Source organism: Muntiacus reevesi, chromosome 17 (genome assembly GCF_963930625.1).
Source record: "Muntiacus reevesi chromosome 17, mMunRee1.1, whole genome shotgun sequence".
Classification (NCBI taxonomy): Eukaryota; Metazoa; Chordata; class Mammalia; order Artiodactyla; family Cervidae; genus Muntiacus; species Muntiacus reevesi.
The window spans coordinates 44854101-44875975 of NC_089265.1; the positions used below are offsets into that span (position 1 = coordinate 44854101).

The 21875-nt window shown below is 38.8% G+C and overlaps 1 protein-coding gene and 1 pseudogene across 2 annotated transcripts in view; one reads left to right on the plus strand and one right to left on the minus strand.

Moving 5' to 3' along the window:
- The first annotated feature begins 507 nt into the window (after nt 1-507).
- LOC136148345 (large ribosomal subunit protein eL31-like) lies at nt 508-887 on the plus strand (annotated as a pseudogene).
- A 9002-nt stretch (nt 888-9889) lies between these two features.
- The window catches only part of CEMIP2 (cell migration inducing hyaluronidase 2), a 76605-nt gene continuing 64619 nt past the window's right edge, over nt 9890-21875 (minus strand). For both annotated transcript variants that reach the window (XM_065907738.1, XM_065907737.1), the window contains exons 20-24: nt 21485-21704; nt 17732-17830; nt 14394-14548; nt 12228-12331; nt 9890-11891 (exon numbers count right to left, since the gene is read on the minus strand). In XM_065907738.1, the coding sequence (XP_065763810.1) occupies nt 11695-11891; nt 12228-12331; nt 14394-14548; nt 17732-17830; nt 21485-21704 (775 nt within the window). In that variant the 3' untranslated portion in view covers nt 9890-11694. The remainder of the gene's footprint in view (nt 11892-12227; nt 12332-14393; nt 14549-17731; nt 17831-21484; nt 21705-21875) is intronic.

Genomic DNA, 21875 nt, shown 5'->3' on the forward strand with positions numbered 1-21875 from the left:
AGATCCCCAGGAGAAGGGAAAAGCTACCCACTCTAGTATTCTGGCCTGGAGAATTCCATGGACAGCCCATGGGGTTGCCAAGAGTTGGACACGACTGAGAAACTTTCACTTCACTTCAGAAGTTTTAATAGTACTACTTTCTACATTTAAATATTCCAATTACATGGACTTTACTTTTCTTCATACTATGAGGTAGGAATCTAACTGCATTTTTTTCTTTGCGGAAAATCAACCTTTCTCGCAAGTATTGGATAGTGTATCCTTTACCCATTGGTTGTAATGCCATCTTTGTTACAAATCTGTTTCTGGGTTCTTTGGTTCACTTCACTGGTTAGGTTGCTTGTTTAAATGCAGACTCCTGGGTTTAACCAAAGATTCTAATTCAACCCATTTAGAATGGAACCTTTGAATCCACAGTTTTAATAGTAAACTGCAAGGTTCTGATAGAAACGGCCCACAAACTTCATTTTAAGGACAAACCCCCCTTTCCAACCTCGGCCCTGTAGGATGGCTCCCGCAAAGAAGGGCGGCGAGAAGAAGGAGGGGCGGTCCGCCATCAACGAGGTGGTGACAAGAGATACACCATCAACATTCACAAGCGCATCCATGGAGCGGGTTCCAAGACGCGTGCCCCTGGGGCACTCAGAGAAATCCGGAAGTTTGTCATGAAGGAGATGGGAACTCCGGACGTGGGCATCGACACCAGGCTCAACAAAGCCGTCTGGGCCAAAGGAATCGGGACTGTCCCATACCGGATCCGTGTGCTGTTGTCCAGAAAACGTAATGAAGACGAAGACTCGCCAAACAAACTCTACACTCTGGTTACCTAGGTGCCCGTCACCACCTTCAAAAATCTACAGTCAATGTGGATGAGAACTAATTGCTGATGGTCCAATAAAGTTATTGAACTGCCAAAAAAAAAAAAAAAAAAGAAAGACAATCCTGTACTTTGGGAAACAATAGATAATGGCAGAATCCATAACCAGGATTCCTCCATCTTTAAAACCTGTTCTTTATCCGTGTGGTATATGAAAATTCATCATTCAAGGCAGTTTGACTCACAGAAATCTAATCAGAGAGAAAGTCTAAACCCTCTTTATCTAGCTTTCAATTTAATACCAAGCAGGTGAGTACATCTAAATAACAAACTTCCCTTGGTAGTTAACAGTAGACTTACCTTCACTCTTGAACCGCTGACAAAGGCTCTTTCCATGACCAACTTGAATCAGGCTCCTCTGGGTCCTTTTTCTGACCCTGGGCTCTGTCCTTGGCCTTTTTAATCCAGTTTTAGCAAAACTCCAATTTACTGAAAACTCCCCATCCTTAATATCTAATCAAATTTCTCATGCCCCCTCCCCACTCTTTAGTATTTCATCACCTGGGCCCAGCTTCATTTCATCACCTTTGCCCACCTTCGCCCACCTTCAGCAAAACTCCTGTCAAGCCAGAATTCCCCAACCCCTGCTGCTTTTTCTTAGCCACTTTACATCCACCAGTCCCCACCCTGCTCCTTGGGTATAATTCTTCACATGTCCTTGTTATATTTGGAGTTGCACTCCATCTCTCTCCCCTACTGCAAAACTCCATTGCAACAGCCCCTTTAATAAAGTCTACCTTACCATCTTTCACAAGTGCCTTGAGTATTTTTCCTTTAGCATCCCAGTCACCAGTGTAATATTTTTTGTAGCTCTCACCAAAATAATGATATTGGTTCAATGAATAAACTTTCAGACATATGAGAGCAAAACACACACACTAACACGGAGGCCAGGATTTGTTTAAAATAGTATTATCTCACTAAGCAAACTCAGAAGTTCAATGACTAGATAGATTCAATGGGCTCTGACTGCTTATTAACTACAGAGAGAGCCTAAATAAAAAGTTAAAAGAAAACCAGGGTAGAGTCATTCTTCTCCCTCCTCATCCTTTACTTCCAAGTCTTTCATTGGTTACCATTATGCTTCATATTTATCATTTACCTTCTGTAAACGGATGAAATAAAGAACTAAATAAAATTTAAAGAAACTCTCGTTATTTTAATCTGATAGGTAGCTGCAATATAGGTGTTAAGTTGATAAGTTAGAAGTTGACTCCCCAACAGTTGTACTTGATTTTTAAATGTAATATTTGTAGACACCATGTTAAAAATTTATAATTGAAATAAACTAACTCATTTCAAGGAATTGTAAGCAACAGACAGAAAGTATAGATTATTGGTTTAATAAAACCATACACCCTCCAGCAAAAAAAAAAAACAAAAAACTAATTTAGGGTTTGTATTATAATTGACCTTTTTCTTCTGGATAAAACTGCACAGGAAGCCCCTAATCCTCATGATTCCTAATCTTGTTTATATATCATCTATCTACTTGGATTCTTACCTAACCTTGTTGGCATATGTTTTCAATATAGAGCTGCAACAAAGGAAAGCTATAATTACCAAATCTCTTCCTCTCAGCTATTGAAATAAGGTGATTTACAGAAATGTAGGATACCATAAACAAAGGGGATTTTCCAGGGCTCACAGAGCACAGCTTCCAGGAAGATGTTGGAATAAATACACTTTTTTGTGGCCAAGACCCTGGGCCTGCAATCCAAATAGATTATATGTTTCAGAGCCAGGTAGAGTTACTCATCTAGTTTCCATGTTTTGAGAACATTGCTTAAGCAGGAGGAAAATCACAGTATTATCCATAACCTTCCTGAAGCTCGTCGGAAGGGACTCCATTCAAATACAACTATTCATATCCTGTAGATTGTAGTGACCCCAGTACCTAGTGAATGATTATCCGGTTTGTAAATTTTCCAGATTTGTAAACTTCCTCCAGGCTTCAATGGAATCAGCCTCATGTGCAGGTGAAGTATGTAGGAGGGCAAAATTGTCTTAAAAACCAACCAAATCAGAGAAAAAAAACCAAAAAACCAACCAAATCAGATAAAACTTCAAGCAACACACCCTACTTTTAGCATTATAGTCATTGTGGGCAGATATGAAAATGGCTTTTATGCCTGAGAGGGAATTTGTTTTAGACATGTGAACCAGTCTGACTTTGAACTAGTTTACAAAGGGCTAAGGATGCTGAGGGCTGGACACGGAACATGTGAGAAATGATAGGGAATTAAAGGTACAAAGAGGGTTGGGAACATGGTCTCGCCCAGTGTGACAAGGCTGTAGCAGTGGACCCCGGGCAGTGAAGAGGAGATGGAGGTGGAGTTGTGCTAGGAAGAAATGGGGTACCATAAACATCGTTTGCTGCCAAAGGCACTCACTTTCCAAGTCCTCTAACTCAGCTTCAGTTCATCGCATAAACCTTCCCTCTGAACCATTTCACGGCACAGTAGCATTTTTCCTACTTGATAAGAAGGAGTGAAATGTGGATAAAGTATTGAAAGAGAATCAGAAATGAGATTTTTGCATTCCGTTAGTTTATGCTTAAAGGGATTAGAAGAGGCAAACCATCAACGACAGTTTTCACTCATGAGAGTGGAGAGCAGGAGACTGCACACGCCAGCTTCAGAACAGGGTGCAGCCACGTGTTTTCACTTCATAGTCGTCTTTCCACATTTCATAGCTGGAGTCTGAACACAGCCGGTTTGCTGAGTTACGGTGCCAGTCCAAGGAAGGGCCTAAATGCAAACCTCATTCTGGATGCTCAAACCAACTCACTAAACAAGCACTGCCTGCCCTGAGGGCCTCTTTTCTAGATGCAAACGACTGAGTCCAGGAAATGTGTTAAAACTAGGGCAGGGCCTTTCATAATGAGTTCTCAGTGGTTCTCAGACCTCACATTCTCTCTGAAGTTTGTTTAAAAAAATACAGATTCCAGATTCCCGACAGCAGAAACTAACACAACACTGCAAATCAACAATATTCCAATAAAAATTAATTTTAAAAATAGAGATTCCCTAATCCTTAGTCCTCAAAAAAAAAAAAAAGAAAAACACACAACAGAATTAGAATACATGAGTGCTGCACTCAATATGTCAACAAATTTGGAAAACTAAGCAATGGCCACAGGATTGGAAAAAGTCAGTTTTCATTACAATCCCACAGAAGGGCAATGTCAAAGAATGTTCAAACTATAGTACAGTTGCACTCATTTCACATGCAAGCACGGTAATGCTCAAAATCCTTCAAGACAGACTTCAGCAGTGCATGAACCAAGAATTTACAGATTTACAAGCTGAATTTAGAAAAGGCAGAGAAAAAAAAAAAAAGAAAAGGCAGAGAAACCAGAGATCATTGCCAACATTTGTTGAATCATGGAGAAAGCATGGGAATTCCAGGAAAAAAACCTACTTCTTCTTCATTGACTATGCTAAAGCCTTTGACTGTGTGGATCACAACGAACTGTGGAAAATTCTTTAACAGATGGGAATAACAGACCACCTTACCTGTCTCCTAGAGAAACCTGTATGCAGGTCAAGAAGTAACAGAACTGAACATGAAACAACAGACTGGTTCAAAATTGGGAAAGCAGTATGTCAAGGCTGTATGCTGTCACCTTGCTCATTTAACTTACATGCAGAGGACATCATCGAAAATGCCGGGCTAGATGAATTACAAGCTGGAATCAAGATTTCTGAGAGAAATATCAACAACCTCAGATATGCAGATGATACAACTCTAATGGCAAAAAGTGAAGAGGAACTAAAGAGCCACTTGATGAGGGTGAAAGAGGAGAGTGAAAAAGATGACTTAAAACTCAACATTCAGAAAACTAAGATCATGGTATCCAGTCCCATCACTTCAAGGCAGATAGAAGTGGTTAAAGTGGGAGCAAGGACAGATTTTATTTTCTTGGGCTCCATAATTACTGTAGAGATGGTGACTGCAGCCATGAAATTAAGAGCCTGCTCCTTGGAAGGAAAGCTATGACAAACCTAGACAGTGTATTCAAAAGCAGAGACATCACTTTGCCAACAAAGATTTTTATACTCAAAGTTCTGGTTTTCCCAGTAGTCATATACAAATGTGAGAGTTGGACCATAAAGAAGGTTGAGCACCGAAGAATTGATGCTTCTGAACTGTGGTGCTGGAAAAGACTCTTGGGAGTCCCTTGGACTGCAAGAAGATTAAACCAGTCAATCCTAAAGGAAATCAACCTTGAACATTCACCGGAAGGACTGATGCTGAATCTAAAGTTTCAATACTTCGGACACCTGATGTGAAGATCCCTGGAAAAGACCCTGATGCTGGGAAATATTGATAGCAGAAGAAGGTGGCAGCAGATGAGATAGTTGCGTGGCATCACTGACTCAATGGACTCGAGTTTGAGCAAATTCCGGGAGACTGTGAAGTCAGGGAAGCCTGACTCGCTGCAGTTCATAGGGTTGCCAAGAGTCGGACACAACTTAGTGACTCACCAAAAACAAATAGGACAACCATGTTGACCTTTTCTGACCTCAGTCAACTAGAGCTTGGATTCTGTCTGCAGCCAAGCCCCTTCATGACTATGCCTGTACCCTTAGCTTAAAACTTCAATTTTGCTGTTCCAAGAGACAATGCTTTGGGGAAGACCCCCGGTGTTCTTACTCATCACATGTAATAAATTTTCCTTCTCCCCATCGGTAGCTTGGTTGTGTCCTTCAGCTTAATACCCAACAAGAGGCAAACCCAGGTTTCAGATAACAAATTGTCTGGAAATCTGACTTTCTTTGTAAATAAAAACACCCAGGCTTGTTGACTATTCTTATTTGATCCCCTCTGTAATTTTACAAAACTATTAGTCATTCCATTTAATAGATGAAAAGGTTGAGAATCAGGATTGGGAAACAGTTTGAAGAAACACTGCTGGTAAGAGCCTTAGTGGCATCAGATAAACACCCACCATACCTTCAACAATGAACCCTATCAGGCACTTGACTGTCTGGAATCCTTTATTCACTGAGCTATTTTCCTGAGAAGACTACTCACATGCATAATTTTGAAAGAGGCAACAAGTTCTGGCATGGACTTTCCCCTGTCAGAACTCCCTTCTTCTCTCACCCATATTGTAATTAACGATGTCCCTTGTCTCCCAAGTTTGAAGATCTTAAATTCTCCCACATAAGAAACCTATCTGACCAAAGCCTTCCTCCCTCAGGAACTGGGTGTTATGATTAATGAAAGTTGGTGGGAGAAGGTGGAACAAGATAAACCTTCCATGCCTTCCCAGAGAGTTTATTACTCTCCTTCCTGGTTAGGACCCCTCAAATCCATCCAACCTTTTCCAAAACCTCTCCATGAAGCTCATGTATTAAGAGGCTTTTGTGTACAAAGCAACTTGCTTATATGAAATAATTCATTCTACCTTTAAAAAAAATAGACCTGCGATTGCCAATCAGCACTTGGATAAATGTGGGATAACTAGGATGAATACAGTTCCATCCAAAAGCAAAGAAACTTATGTTTTTGTTAGTCATGCAGCCTGATTGTGACTTATTGTACATTTCCCTTTAGACTCCTTAAAATAATAAAAAGAACTTTCAAGCATGGCTGGGATTTCTTTCTAGAAATCATTTTAGTCAAAGGAATAGTTTTAACAGTGAGAATTTCGGACAGTGAAGAGACTTTATCACAGGCTCCAAACCTTTGCCCCAGAAACAACCACATACTGTGTTGTGCGCCAGTTCTGCCCTGTATTAGTCACCAAACATTGTGGGGAAGACAGTGTAGATGGAGCTGTCAGAGTTAAAAAAAAAAAAGAAACATTTGTTCAGCTGTATCCTCTATTAAAGGAAAAAAGAGAGAGAGCGATAATGGGGGCTTATTACTTGTTATGGGGTTCTCAAATGTTAGTGCTCATAAGAAACACCTGGAGAGCTCGTTTTTATTGTTACTATTATATTTAATTTTTTGGCTGTGCTGCTCGGCATGTGGGGTTTCCAGTTCCTCAACTAGGGATTGAACCAGTGCCCCCTGCACTGGAAGCTAAGAGTCCCAATCACTGGACCACCAGAGAAATCCTCTGAGGAGCTTGTTATACAATTATATTTCCAGCTGCAATTCCCAGAAATGCCAATTCTCCAGTCTGAGTTGGAGCTTGGGATTTTGCAGGTTCATCAAGTACCTCGGGTGATTCTGATGATTTTTCCCTTAATTTTGTTTTAAAAATTCTCAAGCCTTAGGAAGGTTCCAAGAACAGTACAATGAACGCCAGTATACTCTACACCAAGATCAAGAGTAAGAAAACTCTTTCAGTAAAGGAAAACAGTTCAGACATACCTCAGAGATACTTCCAGTCTGGTTCCAGATCACTGTGATAAAACAATATCACCATAAAGCAAGTCACACAAATTTTTTTACTAGTGCATATAAAAGTTTACACTATACTGTAGCATATTAAGTGGGCAACAGCATTGTCTAAAACTATGTTCATTTATTAATTTAAAAACTTTATTGCTAAAAAATGCTCATCAATATCTGAGCCTTCAGTGAGTCCTGTAATTCTTTTGCAGTGGTAACATCAAAGATCACTGATCATAACAAACATAATTTGTTAGAAAAAGTTAGAAATGTTGCAAGAATTACCAAAATGTGACACCCAAGTGAGTAAATGCTACTAGAAAAATGGTACCAATAGACTTGCTCCATGCTGTACACACCTTCAATTTGTTAAAAAAAAAAAACAAAAACCCATACATGAGAAATGCAATAAAGTGAAGCACAATAAAAGAAGGTATGCCTGTAAATATTTTCAGCTTTGCAGGCCATGGTCTCTGTGGCAACTACTCAAACAAGCCATTGCCATATGCACGCTATAGTTAATATTTAACAAAATGAGCATGACTGTCCTCCAATAAGACCTTATTAATGGACACCAAAATATAATCTATACATAATTTCACATCATAAAATATTTCTCTTTTGACTTTTTCTAACATGTTATATTTGAAGATATGACACCATTCTTGGCTCAAAATTAGTACAAAATCAGTCAAGGGGACAGGTTTATTCAACAGGTTAGTTTTACAGTTCTTGACTTAACAATTTTGATAAAAAAGTCTAAACTTTTCTGAGGACGAATCTTAAATCTGTTATTACCTTTCATAACCAGACGAATTACAACGTTCATCTTAGGAAAAAAACTTTAAATGAATCTATGAAGTTGTTTTCTGACCCCCTATTGGTTGGATTTTCAGGAATAACATTTTCATATATTGCTATGGCTGATATTTTTGGAAGCCCTGTGGGGCACAGTTCCTCATTCAGAAATCTTCATATTTCAATCAGTCATTCTTTAATTTTATCACATAAAAGCAAAGTGTTGTGTGCCATTCCTTACAACACCAAGGCCTAACTAGCATCCTTTTTTTCAGCTTCTCTGTCTTTATTGAACATAAAGGTGAGTAAAACTTTCAATCTTACAAATGATGCCAAGAGTTCAGCAAGAAATAAACAGTGTTTTGTTATTTGTGAGCAAGGGGCTGGCAATGCCTTTTCTTAACTTTTTTCCCTCCCTTTTGTTGAAAATGAGCTCCAGTCCAGAGTGTGCACTCATATTTCTAAAAGTCTGGATTATTACTAAGTTAAGACTAACCATAAATATACAAATCTGTTACCCAATTACTCCCATTCATGGTATTCACTATATGGGAATTTATCAGGTTATTAAACTTGATTTCACAAGTATCTGAAAGCCAAACAAGAATTCTGGAGGGTAAACTCCAACTACACATCATGAAATCAACAAACACTGTCACAACAGAATTTAAGTACTTAACCTACTACAACCAACTTAAAAAAACACACACACTTAAATTAAGTGCATACCTGCTTACTGAAATGCCTTTCAACTGGACTTATCCAAACATTACCTCATCCCTTAAGGAATGAAAACTTAAGTTATCTGAAGCATTCAAGTCTCTATCCATCACCTCATTGCCCACCCCTCCTCCAAACCAAATATTCCATCTAATGGCACAAGGATATGTTCTCTTCTGATGAAGCTGGAGAACAGAGGAGTCATAAAACCTCCCCCAACCCTCAGACCTAAACTTCAGTTTAGTGGCTGCTTTGGAGTCCTGTTCTACAAGACCATGAACCTGTCTTTCATCTTCTCACAAGCACTCTCTTCCAGCCTCTGAAGATAATATACAGCACGCTGATTCAGGTGGAGAGGGAGAAGTCTCACAGGAAAGACTTAAAACCCAAGTCTGTCGACATATGAGAAGGTCCTGTGTTTCTCATCAGCTGGCCAATTCGTGGACGGCCACATTTCTGGAGCTCAACCAACTGCCTCACCTGATGGAAAATGCTTACGAACTTATAAATCACCTTTGAACACGTTTTCCCAGTAGAAATAAAACAGACTACAAGCTCCCAATTGCCTGAAATGTGTATATCAGCTCTGATAACCAATTTAACAATTTGAGAAAACTAAGGACTAAAAACGCTATGTGAAAGTTCAGACAACAGCAAAATGTTTTGTTTAGGGCTGGGAGTTCCATAAGCAATATAGGAATCACAAATAAAAATAGATAATTATAATTTTCTTTTTATCACACAAAAAATTATAGACTGAAGCTAAACAGTGGGCCTATTATATTAGTGCAGTGATACCTAATCCTGGCTACATGTTATTAGTATCACCCAGAGAGCTTTTAAAAAAATTCCAATGGCCACGCTGCACCCCACACCAATTAAATGTGAAACAGGAGCTGAAGTAGAGGGAATAGACCAGACCATCATAGGTTTTAAAGCTCCCTAGCTTTCTCCAATGTGCAGCCGAAGTTAAGAAACCTCTGCACTGGCCTTCTGAAGTTACTTAGTCTTACAAAATCTACCTAGTGGATGAAAATTCCTTCATTATTTCTGCCCATAGCTTCTTTACAGATGGGATATGGAATGAAAAAAAAAAAAAAAAAAAGACTGCTTGCTAGATAGTCACACACATACATGACAAAATACATGCACACATATTTTTATTTTATTTAAATTGGGCCCTGACCATTAGCATATAAATCAGACAAACTGAGTGCTTTAGAACTTACATATCCTCTTCAAATCTTTAAAGAGCAAACTCTAAAAATCACACATAAAAGATATTTGTCATAAAAAACACACACACACACACAAACAAACTTTAATCACCTTGAGGAACCATGATCCAATAATATATTTAATAGGTAAGATTTCATTCATCAATGTACAAAAAAAAACACCCCCAAACCTAAACTTTGATTAAGACACGTACTCTTAACAAGAGTACTTACAGTTAGAAAGGTTTATCGGTAGCACTTTGAGGTAGCATATTTTGTAAAGTAATGGAAATAAAGTCAGAGAGCTGCTCTGCAGTTTCAGGCTGTTAGCTGTTGCTCTTGATAGAGAAGAGTGAATTTGTCTGTACTCATTGCCAAAGTCAGCCTGAACATATTCCTTGCTTGTGGCCATCCCCACGTTACACTTCATGCATTGTGGATTTAGGAAAAGATAAAAGCATTTCAACACCTCTTTCCTCTTGGAGTAGTGACATCCCGGCTGTGGCACCCATCTCCTTTAGCCACAGGCAGTCCTCACTGGCAGACGCACACACCCAGTAGGAAGAAAAATAGGGCATCACAGTGCCTTTTTTTCAGTGGGCTCTAACGATTTACTTAAGAGTGATGGACTCCTCTAAGGCTAAAAAGAGGTTTGTTTCTGAATATTCTCTCCTTGATTCTGGCCCTTAAAAGGTTCTCCTGTTTCTCCTCTCCCTGAGTACAATATTTCGGGGTACCATTAAGTTTTTTGCAATTGTCCTGCCAGGTTGGTGAGCAGAGAAGCTCTTTTAAAAAAATCCACACACAAAAACAAATTTAAAAAACGGGTGCAGGAGCAACTCCAAGAACAGACTTCCTTTGTGCAAGTTGAAATGACACAAGTTTATAGTTCAGGAAAATGGCCTGCTTCTTTTTTTAAAAAATGTAAATATTTAGCTCAGCTCTGCATTTTAAATACAAATATACAGTCAAACAGGCTAAGGATTAAAGCTGCAAAAATGGTCCCACCAACATCAGACCATGGTGCAGGTCCAATTTTTGCCCAATGGTCACAGATTAAAGGGATGTCGAACCCATAAAAGCCCTTTTTTCCCAATAATACTTGCTGTTTGAAAGTTGAATCCTTAGAAGGAATCAATATACAAATGAATAAAAATAGCACATGTCCAAGCAAAAAAGGGCATGAGCTGGGCCTGAGTTGCCACTTAAAACTCCATCATTCAGTATCATACAAAATCCTCAAAGGCTGCCTGGAATCAGGGCCCAAGGCATTCCTGAACATGCCAGCCACCCAGGTCAACTGCTGACCCAAAGTCAACGACACAAGTGAACATTAGACTTCAAGTATCCAAGGTGCTACAAGAGCTGGTCCTCTCGGACTCAGGCTGACTCTCAGAAGCTCCCCTTCCCTCTCAATATCCCATTTTGTACAAAAGGTGAAGCGCTGTTTATGGTCACTACAACACACAGGAGTGGGACGTGAGGGATAAGAGAACTGATCTCTGAAATATACCAGCCTAACAAATACAAATAAATTCTCTAACACTTTGTACAACTAGAAGGTGCGTGAGCTGGTATTCAAGCAATCACTTTAAACTCTTACTTTTCTCCCCTTTCTGCCTCAAACAGGAAAATGGTTCCATTGGGTTAACAGTGTCATTTTCAAATGCCATAAATTAAATAAGTTAGTTCACATTTTTATCCCCCAGCACTTAAGTTACAGGTAAGTCTCTAATGTGCCTTTGAAGTTTGCTTCAACAGCTCCAGGTCTCTTCGGCGGAGAGTGCCAGCTCTGTGACAACCATATTCGTCCAGCTGCAAAGGTATGAATTGTTCAAGCAGCCCAAGGCCCTGTCTAGCAGGGCTGGTATACAGCTTAGTCCATGATGGTTTAAAGTTTCCACTGAATCCCAAAAATATGGTACTCCCTTTAAAAAAAAAAAAAAAAGTTCAATGTGTATCTCTACTAGTTTCAGGCAAGATAATGTGAAAGGTGAGGTGGAGGTGAGCAAAACAAAAAGTAACAAAAAAACTATACTTCCTTATGCCAGAAAATGAACTCTTACCACTGACCTCCTGCCCCAAACAGCAAACTACATCCCAACACACTTCCTCTAACACTGTCTCCTGATTTAGAAATTATCTTCATAATACCCACCCCAGCCTAACAAGCTCATGAAAGCAGGCTGGTACCAACACTTCATCATAAAAATGCATATGTTGCTGCTCTCCTAAAAACTTTATGGAAGAATACAGATACAAACCTTTGTTATAAAGATTGGCTGGCTTGGCTAATCCCAGAGGTACTAATGAATCCGAAATATTCAACTGCTTTATCTGTCCTCTTGTGCTCAACAGGACGACTGACCTGTAAAAGTTAGAAAATCAGAGCAAATTTCAGTAATTCAGCATGTGTTTACTGAGTACCTTTCTGAAGTAAATACTAGATAAAAGCAGAACTCAAAAAACAAAAAGCACTCCACATGCCTTTTCATCCTTGCTGTTACAAGGGTCTACTTCAATTCTGCACCTTGAACTTAACATTTCTATTACAAGGAGGTCTCTAAATATAGGGAAAACTATGATGTAAAGTCATTTACATCAGTTGACCTAGTGGATGGCTTGGGACACAGCTCTTTCATGGAGCAAACTATTTTAACAGAAGAGGTGGGTTTTGTTTGTTTCAGACGTTCTATACACCTACTTATGTTCTACTATCCATTTACTAACTAAATGGATAAATGCCAATCCTTAAAAAAAAAAAAAGAAAGAAAGAAAATGTTTCCCATGGCTTGGTTTAAATTGCTACTTTTATTATGAGTATATCAATACATACAATCAAATCTGTTTGTGGACTGTCTCTTCTGATCTCTCTCTCCTTTGCCACTACTACACAGTTTAATTACTAAGGCTTTATGGTTTAGACTTCCCTGGTGGCTCAGCTGGTAAAGAATCCACCTGCAATGTGGGAGACCTGGGTTTGATCCCTGGGTTGGGAAGATCCCCTGGAGAAGGGAACAGTTACCTACTCCAGTATTCTGGCCTGGAGAATTCCATGGAGTGTATAGTCCATGGGATCACAAAGAGTTAGACATGATTGAGTGACTTTCACTTTATGGTTTATTTTAATATCTGATAAAATAAGCCCCTTGTATTACTGTAATTAGTTTTAAAATGTTCTATGACTCCTTTATTTATTTTTCCAGATGAACTTCATCATTAACTGTCAAATACAATAGAAAAGTAACCTACTGCGGCACTAACAGAAATGTATTATATTTAAATTTTAAGTTAGATTGAGTAACATCTTTACAGTTATTAACTTTTCCATCCAGAAGCAGGGAGAGCCTTTCCTTTTACTCTTGCCATATATCCTTTAATAAAGCATTTCTTTTCTTAATATATTGGGTGCCTTGCATGACTACCGTGTTGCTCTAAACATCTGTGGTGAGCTCTATGTTCCGGATTGTTTTAGGTGAAGTGACTGAGTGTGTTTATTTTCCAACATTAGGAAGAAAATCTTTAGATACATAAAGAAAATTGAGGCCTTGCAAAGTAAATGCCTACAAACGTATTAAACCAGAAGATAGAGCTGTATGTACACAAAGAATGTTACACTCAAAGAATATAACGACTCTACGGGACTTGTTGAGATCCGGTTCTTTAAAGTTTAAGGAGCGTAAGTGACCAAATCAGTTCATAATGATTTAAAAGCTACATAGGACTTTGCTCCCTGGGAAACCTATGTTCCTCCCTTTGGGGCTTCATTAAATGAAAGCCTGTGTGTAAATCAGTGTCCGTAGCAAAGCAAAGGGGGCAGAAAGGGGACTGAATTTATCTTCTTGCCCCCAGTGATGGTCTGCCCAACACAAATACAGCAAGGTTTCTGGCCTGTGCACCTCTGTTCTGGCACTAACAAAGAAACATGAATCATACTAGGGCTCTTAAAAAAAGAGATCACACACTCATCCACTTAAAAAATCAATTTAGTCCTTTCCAGTCAATTCCAAGTGACCCAGGTGACAACCTCCTATACCAGAGTCGTAGCACAACGCTGTCCAAGGGTCCATCAGCAGGATAGACTGTTACAAAGGCGAAACTCAGTAAAGTTGTTTTAAAATGATAATGAACCTTCTGAGAGAGGTGGGTACAATGCAGAGGTGGGATAGGAATGATTCAAAACGGTGAGCTTTTCTCCTTCCAAGAGCCTTCCCATCATCTGCAAACTCTTCTAACATCCAAGTCCTCACTTATCAATGATAAGCAACTTAGATCACACAAGCATCAACCTGAAACTGGGAATGAATGAGTATCCTTCAAGAATCCTAAATACCCAGAGTAAAAAAGAAAGTAGACAAGCCAAAGCTTAGAGTTAGCCAGGTGTCATCTTTAAGGTACCTTATCCCTTATACTGGGCAAGTTTCACCTACCTTGGAGGGATGCTTGTTTTTAAATATTCTTCCATGCGACTGACATCAGTGAAAGAGAAAACCTTTTTTTCTGTCAACCGGAAGGGAACACTGCAGGCATCCACAACCAGGAGGAGGATGCCCACACTTCGGAAGGGAAAGTCGGTGCCGTTGATCTGAGAATACAAGATCGTCCTCTGCGGTCATCCCCATTTCAGAATCTTTCCAGCCCCTTTCCCTCTGTCTTCTAAACCCATGAATCAAAAATAATTATTCCAAAATTCAAACGACATGTTCCATCACTCTTCCTCTGCCAACATTTGAAATTGAGTCTGTGTTTTCATAGGCTTTTACCTTGACTGGTCTTTACTGATTGGATAAGATGCTCTAAGCAAGACAGGACAGTCTACACTCAGCTAAGCAGGGTGACTCTGCAGGTTCAGGGCTTTCATTCTTATACACACACTCTCTCACTGGGGTTAGTTTCCAACTCAGCGATCAAGTAGCTGACAGCCTCTATACTACAGCTCAGATGTTATCACATTGGTTCAGGAAAAAAATGCATAACTACATACAATAGGTATCTAGTCATATAGGTAGGTAAGTAGAGAGATAGATACAATTCCTTAACCCACATAAACTCCTGCCCCGTTAGAGTTTAGGCTTGAAACATCAGCGGAGGCAGATAGTTTCATCTGCTTTGTTCCATATATAGCTCTCCTTTAAAATCAAAATGGAAAACAGGAAATTTTACCAGGATTTAAGCCACAGGGTAGTGATATCTTGTTCAAACAATTACTGTGAACTGAAAGTTCCAGTCGTTCTCTTTAAATTAATGGCTCGAGACATTTTCAAGAAAAAGGAATTCCAGGTATGTCCAAATCTCATAAATTTCTCAACCAAAAAAGGAAAGAAAAAAATCTTGACTGAAAAATGATTTAACACTAGGCCATAGGCACTGTTTCTCTTTAAAATGTGTAAAACTATAAACTATGTTAAAAGTTAACAAAGAGATGCTCTCTTCATTACACCTGTCCTCATTTGGAGAAGTTATACTTAAATTTTATTTCTAATCACTAATGATCTCACAGGAATTCAAAATGGCTTTTTGCTTGTATTTAAACTGCTCTAGTCCAGAGAATAATTCTAGAAGTGCTTAATATATAGTGCCATTCTATATTTAGAAAGACTGATAAGTGACTCATTTTTTAAAATCTGAATACTTAGAACAGAGACACATTTGATTAAAAAAAAAAAAAATGATCTTTAACACAAACTGTCCACTTGAAAAGTACCTCCAAAAACCTGCTGCGTAAAAGAAACACAAAATTTTCCAAAAAAACTAAAGCAAGGCCACATCCAGCAAAGACTCTTCAGGTAATACATGTAAAAAGTATTAGAGGTAAACATGGCAAGACACAGTCCTCTGTGACCCCTTTTTATGGTCCCAGGCACACAGTGACTCCGGCAACGGAGTCAAACAATGTCTGCAGACCCAGAGGAATCCCCTATCTGAGACCGTCTGGGCAATACAACATCTTGTTTAATTACCTAGTAAGCTAGTAGAGCAGAGACTCAGCACCCAGTTGCATCCCTTTGCAACTGACACCTACCAGATCCCACACAAGGAGGCTGGGATGGGTTCCTCACACTGCTGACTTCATCGAGATGTTGAGCTAACAAACTTCCTACCAATAAAACTACATCATGAACATACTACAAAATGAAAACATGCTAACATAGAGCAATAGGTATATATACGTGAGAAACCTTGGAGTTATATTTAAGTAGGGGTCTTTCTTTTCCTTCCTTCCTTTCTTTCTAATTGTGGTAAGAACACTAACATGAAATCCATCCTCTTAAATATTTTAAGTAAACAATATATTATTACTGATTACAGGGAAAATGCTCTAAAGCAGATTTTGAGAGTTTATGTATTTTACTCAACTGAAACTTTATGCCTGTTGATTAATAACTCTGCATTCCCTCCCCACCTTACATAGGGGTATTTTTAACTCAGAATTATTAAAAAATTCTTAATTCAGAGTTAAGTTCTGGAGGTGGATAATAGTGATGGCCACACAATATTATGAATGTATTTCATACCACTGAATTATATACTTAAAAATGGTTAGGATGGTGAATTTTATATTATGTGTACTTTAACACAATGAAAGACGTTGAGAGAGGGGGAAAAAAAGATTTAAGTTTGTTCACATATATGTGAATTTGTAAATGTGTTGTCCACCACTTAAATAAAAAAAATCTCCCAAAGAGACCACATGAGACTGAGCCCAGGCCCTGACTGGGCATCAGTTGGCTAGATACCTCCTACCCAAAGAGCCCTTTATATAGATGCACTCTGGTCAACTCAGTTTTGGACAGGCCACATGCCAAGAGTAGGCTTCCCTGATAGCTCAGTTGGTAAAGAATCTGCCTACAATGAAGGAGACACCGTTTCAATTCCTGGGTTGTGAAGATCTGTTGGAGAAGGGATAGGCTACCCACTCCAGTATTCTTGGGCTTCCCTGGTGGCTCAGCTGGTAAAGAATCCGCCTGCAATGCAGGAGACCTGGGTTCGATCCCTGGATTGGGAAGATACCCTGAAGAAGGGAATGGCTACCCACTCCAGCATTCTGGCCTGGAGAATTCCATGGACTGTATAGTCCATGGGGTCACGAAGAGTCGGACATGACTGAGTGACTTTCACTTTCACTCCTAGAGCTGATTAACCATGCTGGTGAACTTGGCTCTTAGGCCAAATTCCAATATTGACACTCAGGCTTACGCTTATACTTCCATTAACCTACTTAAAGACAACTAACACTTTGCATTGCCACTTTCCTCATCTGAAAAACTGGAAGCCAAGCTATCTCAAAACAAGAGGCAAGGGAGCCGGAATAGCTCAGTTGGGAGAGAGTTAGACTCTAGATCTAAAACAAGAGGCTGAGGAGATTTTAAAACTTTCACCTTCCATATTTTAAGCAAATAACTGGGGAGCTTCTTTTAAGTTTCAAAAACTGAGGTTAAACACAATTGTCTACATATTGATTACCAATGACAATTTTTTAAACCAAAAATACCTTTTCTCCTATAGAAAAGGAATCTGGGTCACCTGAATAATTTTAACATTTCCCTAAAAGTAATCAATAAGCTTAACTGAGAAAAAAATTTTCAATAAATTTCATTTGTTTAAAAATACATATGTTTAGGAGTAGTTATGCCTCTGTTGTATAGCTCACTGCCAATAATAAAAATGTGATTAGAAACAAGTGAATGTTGTCAGAGAGAATTCATGTTACCAGGAGAGAATGAAAAAGTGAGAAGCTGAGGCAGTGTACACAGCAGAAGGTACTCACAGAAATAACAGACACGTCTCCACGCTGTGTCTCTGCTTGGCTGGGTGACCGGAATTGCACAGGGAGGTAGTTTGTATGAGGATCACTTGTAAACACCGCCTACATGGGGAAGAAGTTCCATATCTATGTCAACCTTCCAAAAAGACCCTTCAAAATAAACTCAACTATATCAAAGCCAGTGAATGGTTTTTTGTTTTTTTTTCTCTGAACTTTCTGTACATATTTCATGACCTGGAATTTTATTTTTTGATGTAAGCTTTAATAGGCAAATAGTACGTCCCTCATTTTCTAGAGCAATCCCAGTTTCAAGTCATTGCAATCTTGTTAATAAGATCAGCTCTCTAAATGACTATATAAATATGCTTTATATCTAAATCTTTGTAAACATTTCAGGCAAAGAAGTCACAAATCTTTTCGAAGACTCTTTTCAGACCAGTTTTCCTCAACTGTGATTCAGTAACTCCAGAACTGAGGAAAGAAGTATAGATGACAAGGATGACTCTGTTTAAAAACTTTTAGGGGCCTTGTACACCACCAATTTTATTTAAATTCCTCTACCTGACCTGCAAAATGTTCCACAAATAGAACCACTGTTCTATTCTATTTCCCACTATTCTACCCACATTCAACATGCAGGGCAGTTCCCTCAGTTTCCCACTCTTCTGCCACTTGCCTTTTCAGATGCTGTTCCTTCCCCAAGAACGCCCTTCCATTTTCAAACCACTTCAAACCAACTTCAAACCACTTCCACCCTCAAAATCCCACCATCTACCTCCTCCCTGAAGGCCATCTTCTCAATCAAAAGCACTCAACTCTTCGCACAATTTAACACTTGAAAGTATATGTACTGAAGAATTCCCTGGAAGTCCAGTGGGTAGGACTTAGCACTTTTACTACCATGGACTGAGTTCAATTCCTAGTCAGGGAACTAAGATCCCACAAGCCATGTGGTATGGTTCAAAAAAAAAAAAAAAAATATATATATATATATATATATGTATATTCTTATAAATCAATGCCAACAAGAACCAATAATCATGGTAAGAGTAGATAATCATGATGTTAAGCATCCAGAAGCTGAATATTTGTTTCAAGTCTCAGGTCTGAAGTCAAAAATTCTTATGAATTTTCCTACTTATCTCTAATTCACATGTGTTTTTGACATTAAAACAAAAATTCTCCTCAAATTTCCAAATAAAAGTGGTGTCCACAGACGCTTCAAATACTTCTCAACTGCCAGGTTAGTAGTCAATACATTTCTAAGAAATGAATTCGGATCAATGTTTTAAGCCCCAAAATAGAGAATGCTAAACATCAATACATGGAACCATTTAACAAGACAGGCCTAGAATAGTTTTGAAGATGATTAAATTATCTTTACAAATTCTAGTTTTCTTATAATAAGTATAAATTATTTGAAGTCTTCTCAGTAACGAAGGACTTTCTTAACAAATTCAACTTGAGAATTAGGTTGGAAAATTTACTTCTCCACAAAGATTATCTGACAATTTCACTTTAACAGTCAAAACATTACATAGGACAGGCAAAGATTCATATAAGCTTATTTATGTACCTGGTTTGTTTTTTGGTCTGTTGGTTAGTTTAGTTGAACTGGAGTATTGAGGTGACTCAAGGGTATAAGAGACCAAGACTGTGATAGTGAGTTGTCATCAGAAAAATAATCATCATATATCACAACAGGAAGTATAAATCCCCCTTCCTTTCCCTGTTCTTACTGCCACCAATGGACAGAAACAAGAAAAATTAGAAATAAGAAATAAAAAGAAATATTTAGAGGTTTTCTCAATCTTACTACAGTATGCATTTCTGTGGCAGTAAGAACTTTTTTTAAAAATCCTCCAGGCCCGTGAAACTAAAATATGAACACTTATCAGAATCACCTGTAGGGCCTGTTGAAGCAAAGACTGTAAGCCCCACTCCTGAAGTTTCTGATTGGATAGAACTGGGTGGGACCCAAGAGTTAGAATTTTTTCACAAGTTCCCAGATGAAGCTGATGCTGCTGGTCTGGGGACCACAAGTTGAGAACCATTCCTCTTGACCCATATTTGTTTATATACAGGTTAAATATTAATTAGGGCAATATTGATTCTATACTTCTTTTTCTCCTGGAATCAGTGTGACTTCCCATGGGGTTTTCCATGCCTGATTTTAGCTCATACTTTGGATCCACTTCCACTGCCATGTTTTCTCAAGATCTAGAAGACTATCTCATTAAGAATATGTCACAGGAAGCATTTCACTTCTAGCCAAAGTGAGTTTGTACTTTTAATTATAGGTAAACATAATAGCATATGCTTCAAATTAATGGTTTTTCATCTTAAAGGAAACAATTTTCATGAGTGCCTTTTCTGAAGACAAATTTCACACTGCCAAGAAAACAGATTATATTTCCATATCACTGACATGTATACATAATAGTGATAATGTAATGGAATCACAGCTGAGAAAAGATGACAACCAACAAATCGACAATGACCAAGGGCAAACTGATGTATAAATAAATTTTGACTGATTTTATTATAAATTTGGATTGGTTTGCTTCTTATGATGATCAAATTCTAGAGTGGGCCAAAATTCAGAAGAAACCATTCAATATTTATAAAGTGGCAGCAAACATTATCAAAAAATTTACAAACAATAAATGCTGGAGAGGGTGTGGAAAAAAGGGAATCCTCTTGCATTGTTGTGCTATGCTTAGCCACTCAGTCGTGTCCGACTCTTTGCAACCCTGTGGACTGTAGCCCGCCAGGCTTCTCTGTCCATGGGGATTCTCCAGGCAAGAAGACTGGAGTGGGTTGCCATGCCCTCCTCCAGGGGATCTTCCCAATCCAGGGATCAAACCAAGGTCTCCCGCTTTGCAGGCGGATGTTTTAAGATCTGAGCCACAAAGGAAGCTCTGGTGTTCACACTGCTGGTGAGAATGTAAATTGATACAGCCACTATGGAGAACAGTATGCAGGTTCCTTACAAAACTAGAAATGACCACATGACCCAACAATTCCGCTACTGGGCATATACCCTGAAGAAACCATAACTGAAAAAGACTCATGTACCACAATGTTCATTGCAGCACTATATACAGTAACTAGGACACGGAAGCAACCTACATGTCCATTGACATGAATGGATAAAGAAGCTGTGGTACATATTCACAATGGAATATCAGTCATAAAAAGGAATGCATCTGAGTCAGTTCTACAGCCTATTATACAGAATGAAGTCAGAAAGAGAAAAACAAATATTGTATATTAATGCATATATATGGAATCTGGAAAGACGGTATTGATGAATCCATCTGCAGAGCAACAACAGAGATGCAAACATAGAAGACAGATTTGTGGACACTGGGGGGGAAGGAGGACAGATAGACAGTAGGATGGCAACATAAATTACCATACATAAGATAGACAGCCAGTGGAAATTTGCTACATAATGTAGGTAGCGCAAATCAGGTGCTCTGTGACAACCTAGAGGGGTGAGAATGGGGTGGAAGGTGGCAGGGAGCTTCAGGAGGAAGGAGACACGTGTATACCTACGGCTGATTCACACTGATGTATGGGAGAAACCAACACAATACTGCAAAACAATTATCCTCCAATTAAAAATAAACTTAAAAAAATAAAGTAAATGGGCAGCACAGATGCTTCAGGGAAAAAAAAAAATGTGCTGACTGCACAGAACCTTTTGACTTTTTTTCTTGGACCAAAGCTCACTTTTATTCTTTGCTTTACCTGACGGGTTCCACAGCCTTGACAGAGTCCCTTGAGCATGGATGGCATCGCCTTGAGGGCTGATGGCTTTCTGTAATACTGGGGATACGCTTTGGCCATGCAGTTACTGATGTCTTTTGAGTCTGTGGCTGCCTGGATCTTGACTCGTTCGCATCCCTGAGATGAACAGTAACTGTGACCATCCCTGGGGCTTTTGGCTTTAAGATACAGAAACAGCAACCTGCACAAAACAGACCAGTCCAAAGGGTATTAGATTCTGACTTTCAAAAACTCACAAAAGCTCCTCAAATTAACTCATGGCCAGCTGGGATATTCCTCCAATAAAGTAACTTTTTTCTTAAAAGAAAAATAACTTATAAAAGTAATAAAGTTGTTCCTCTTTCCTTTCTGT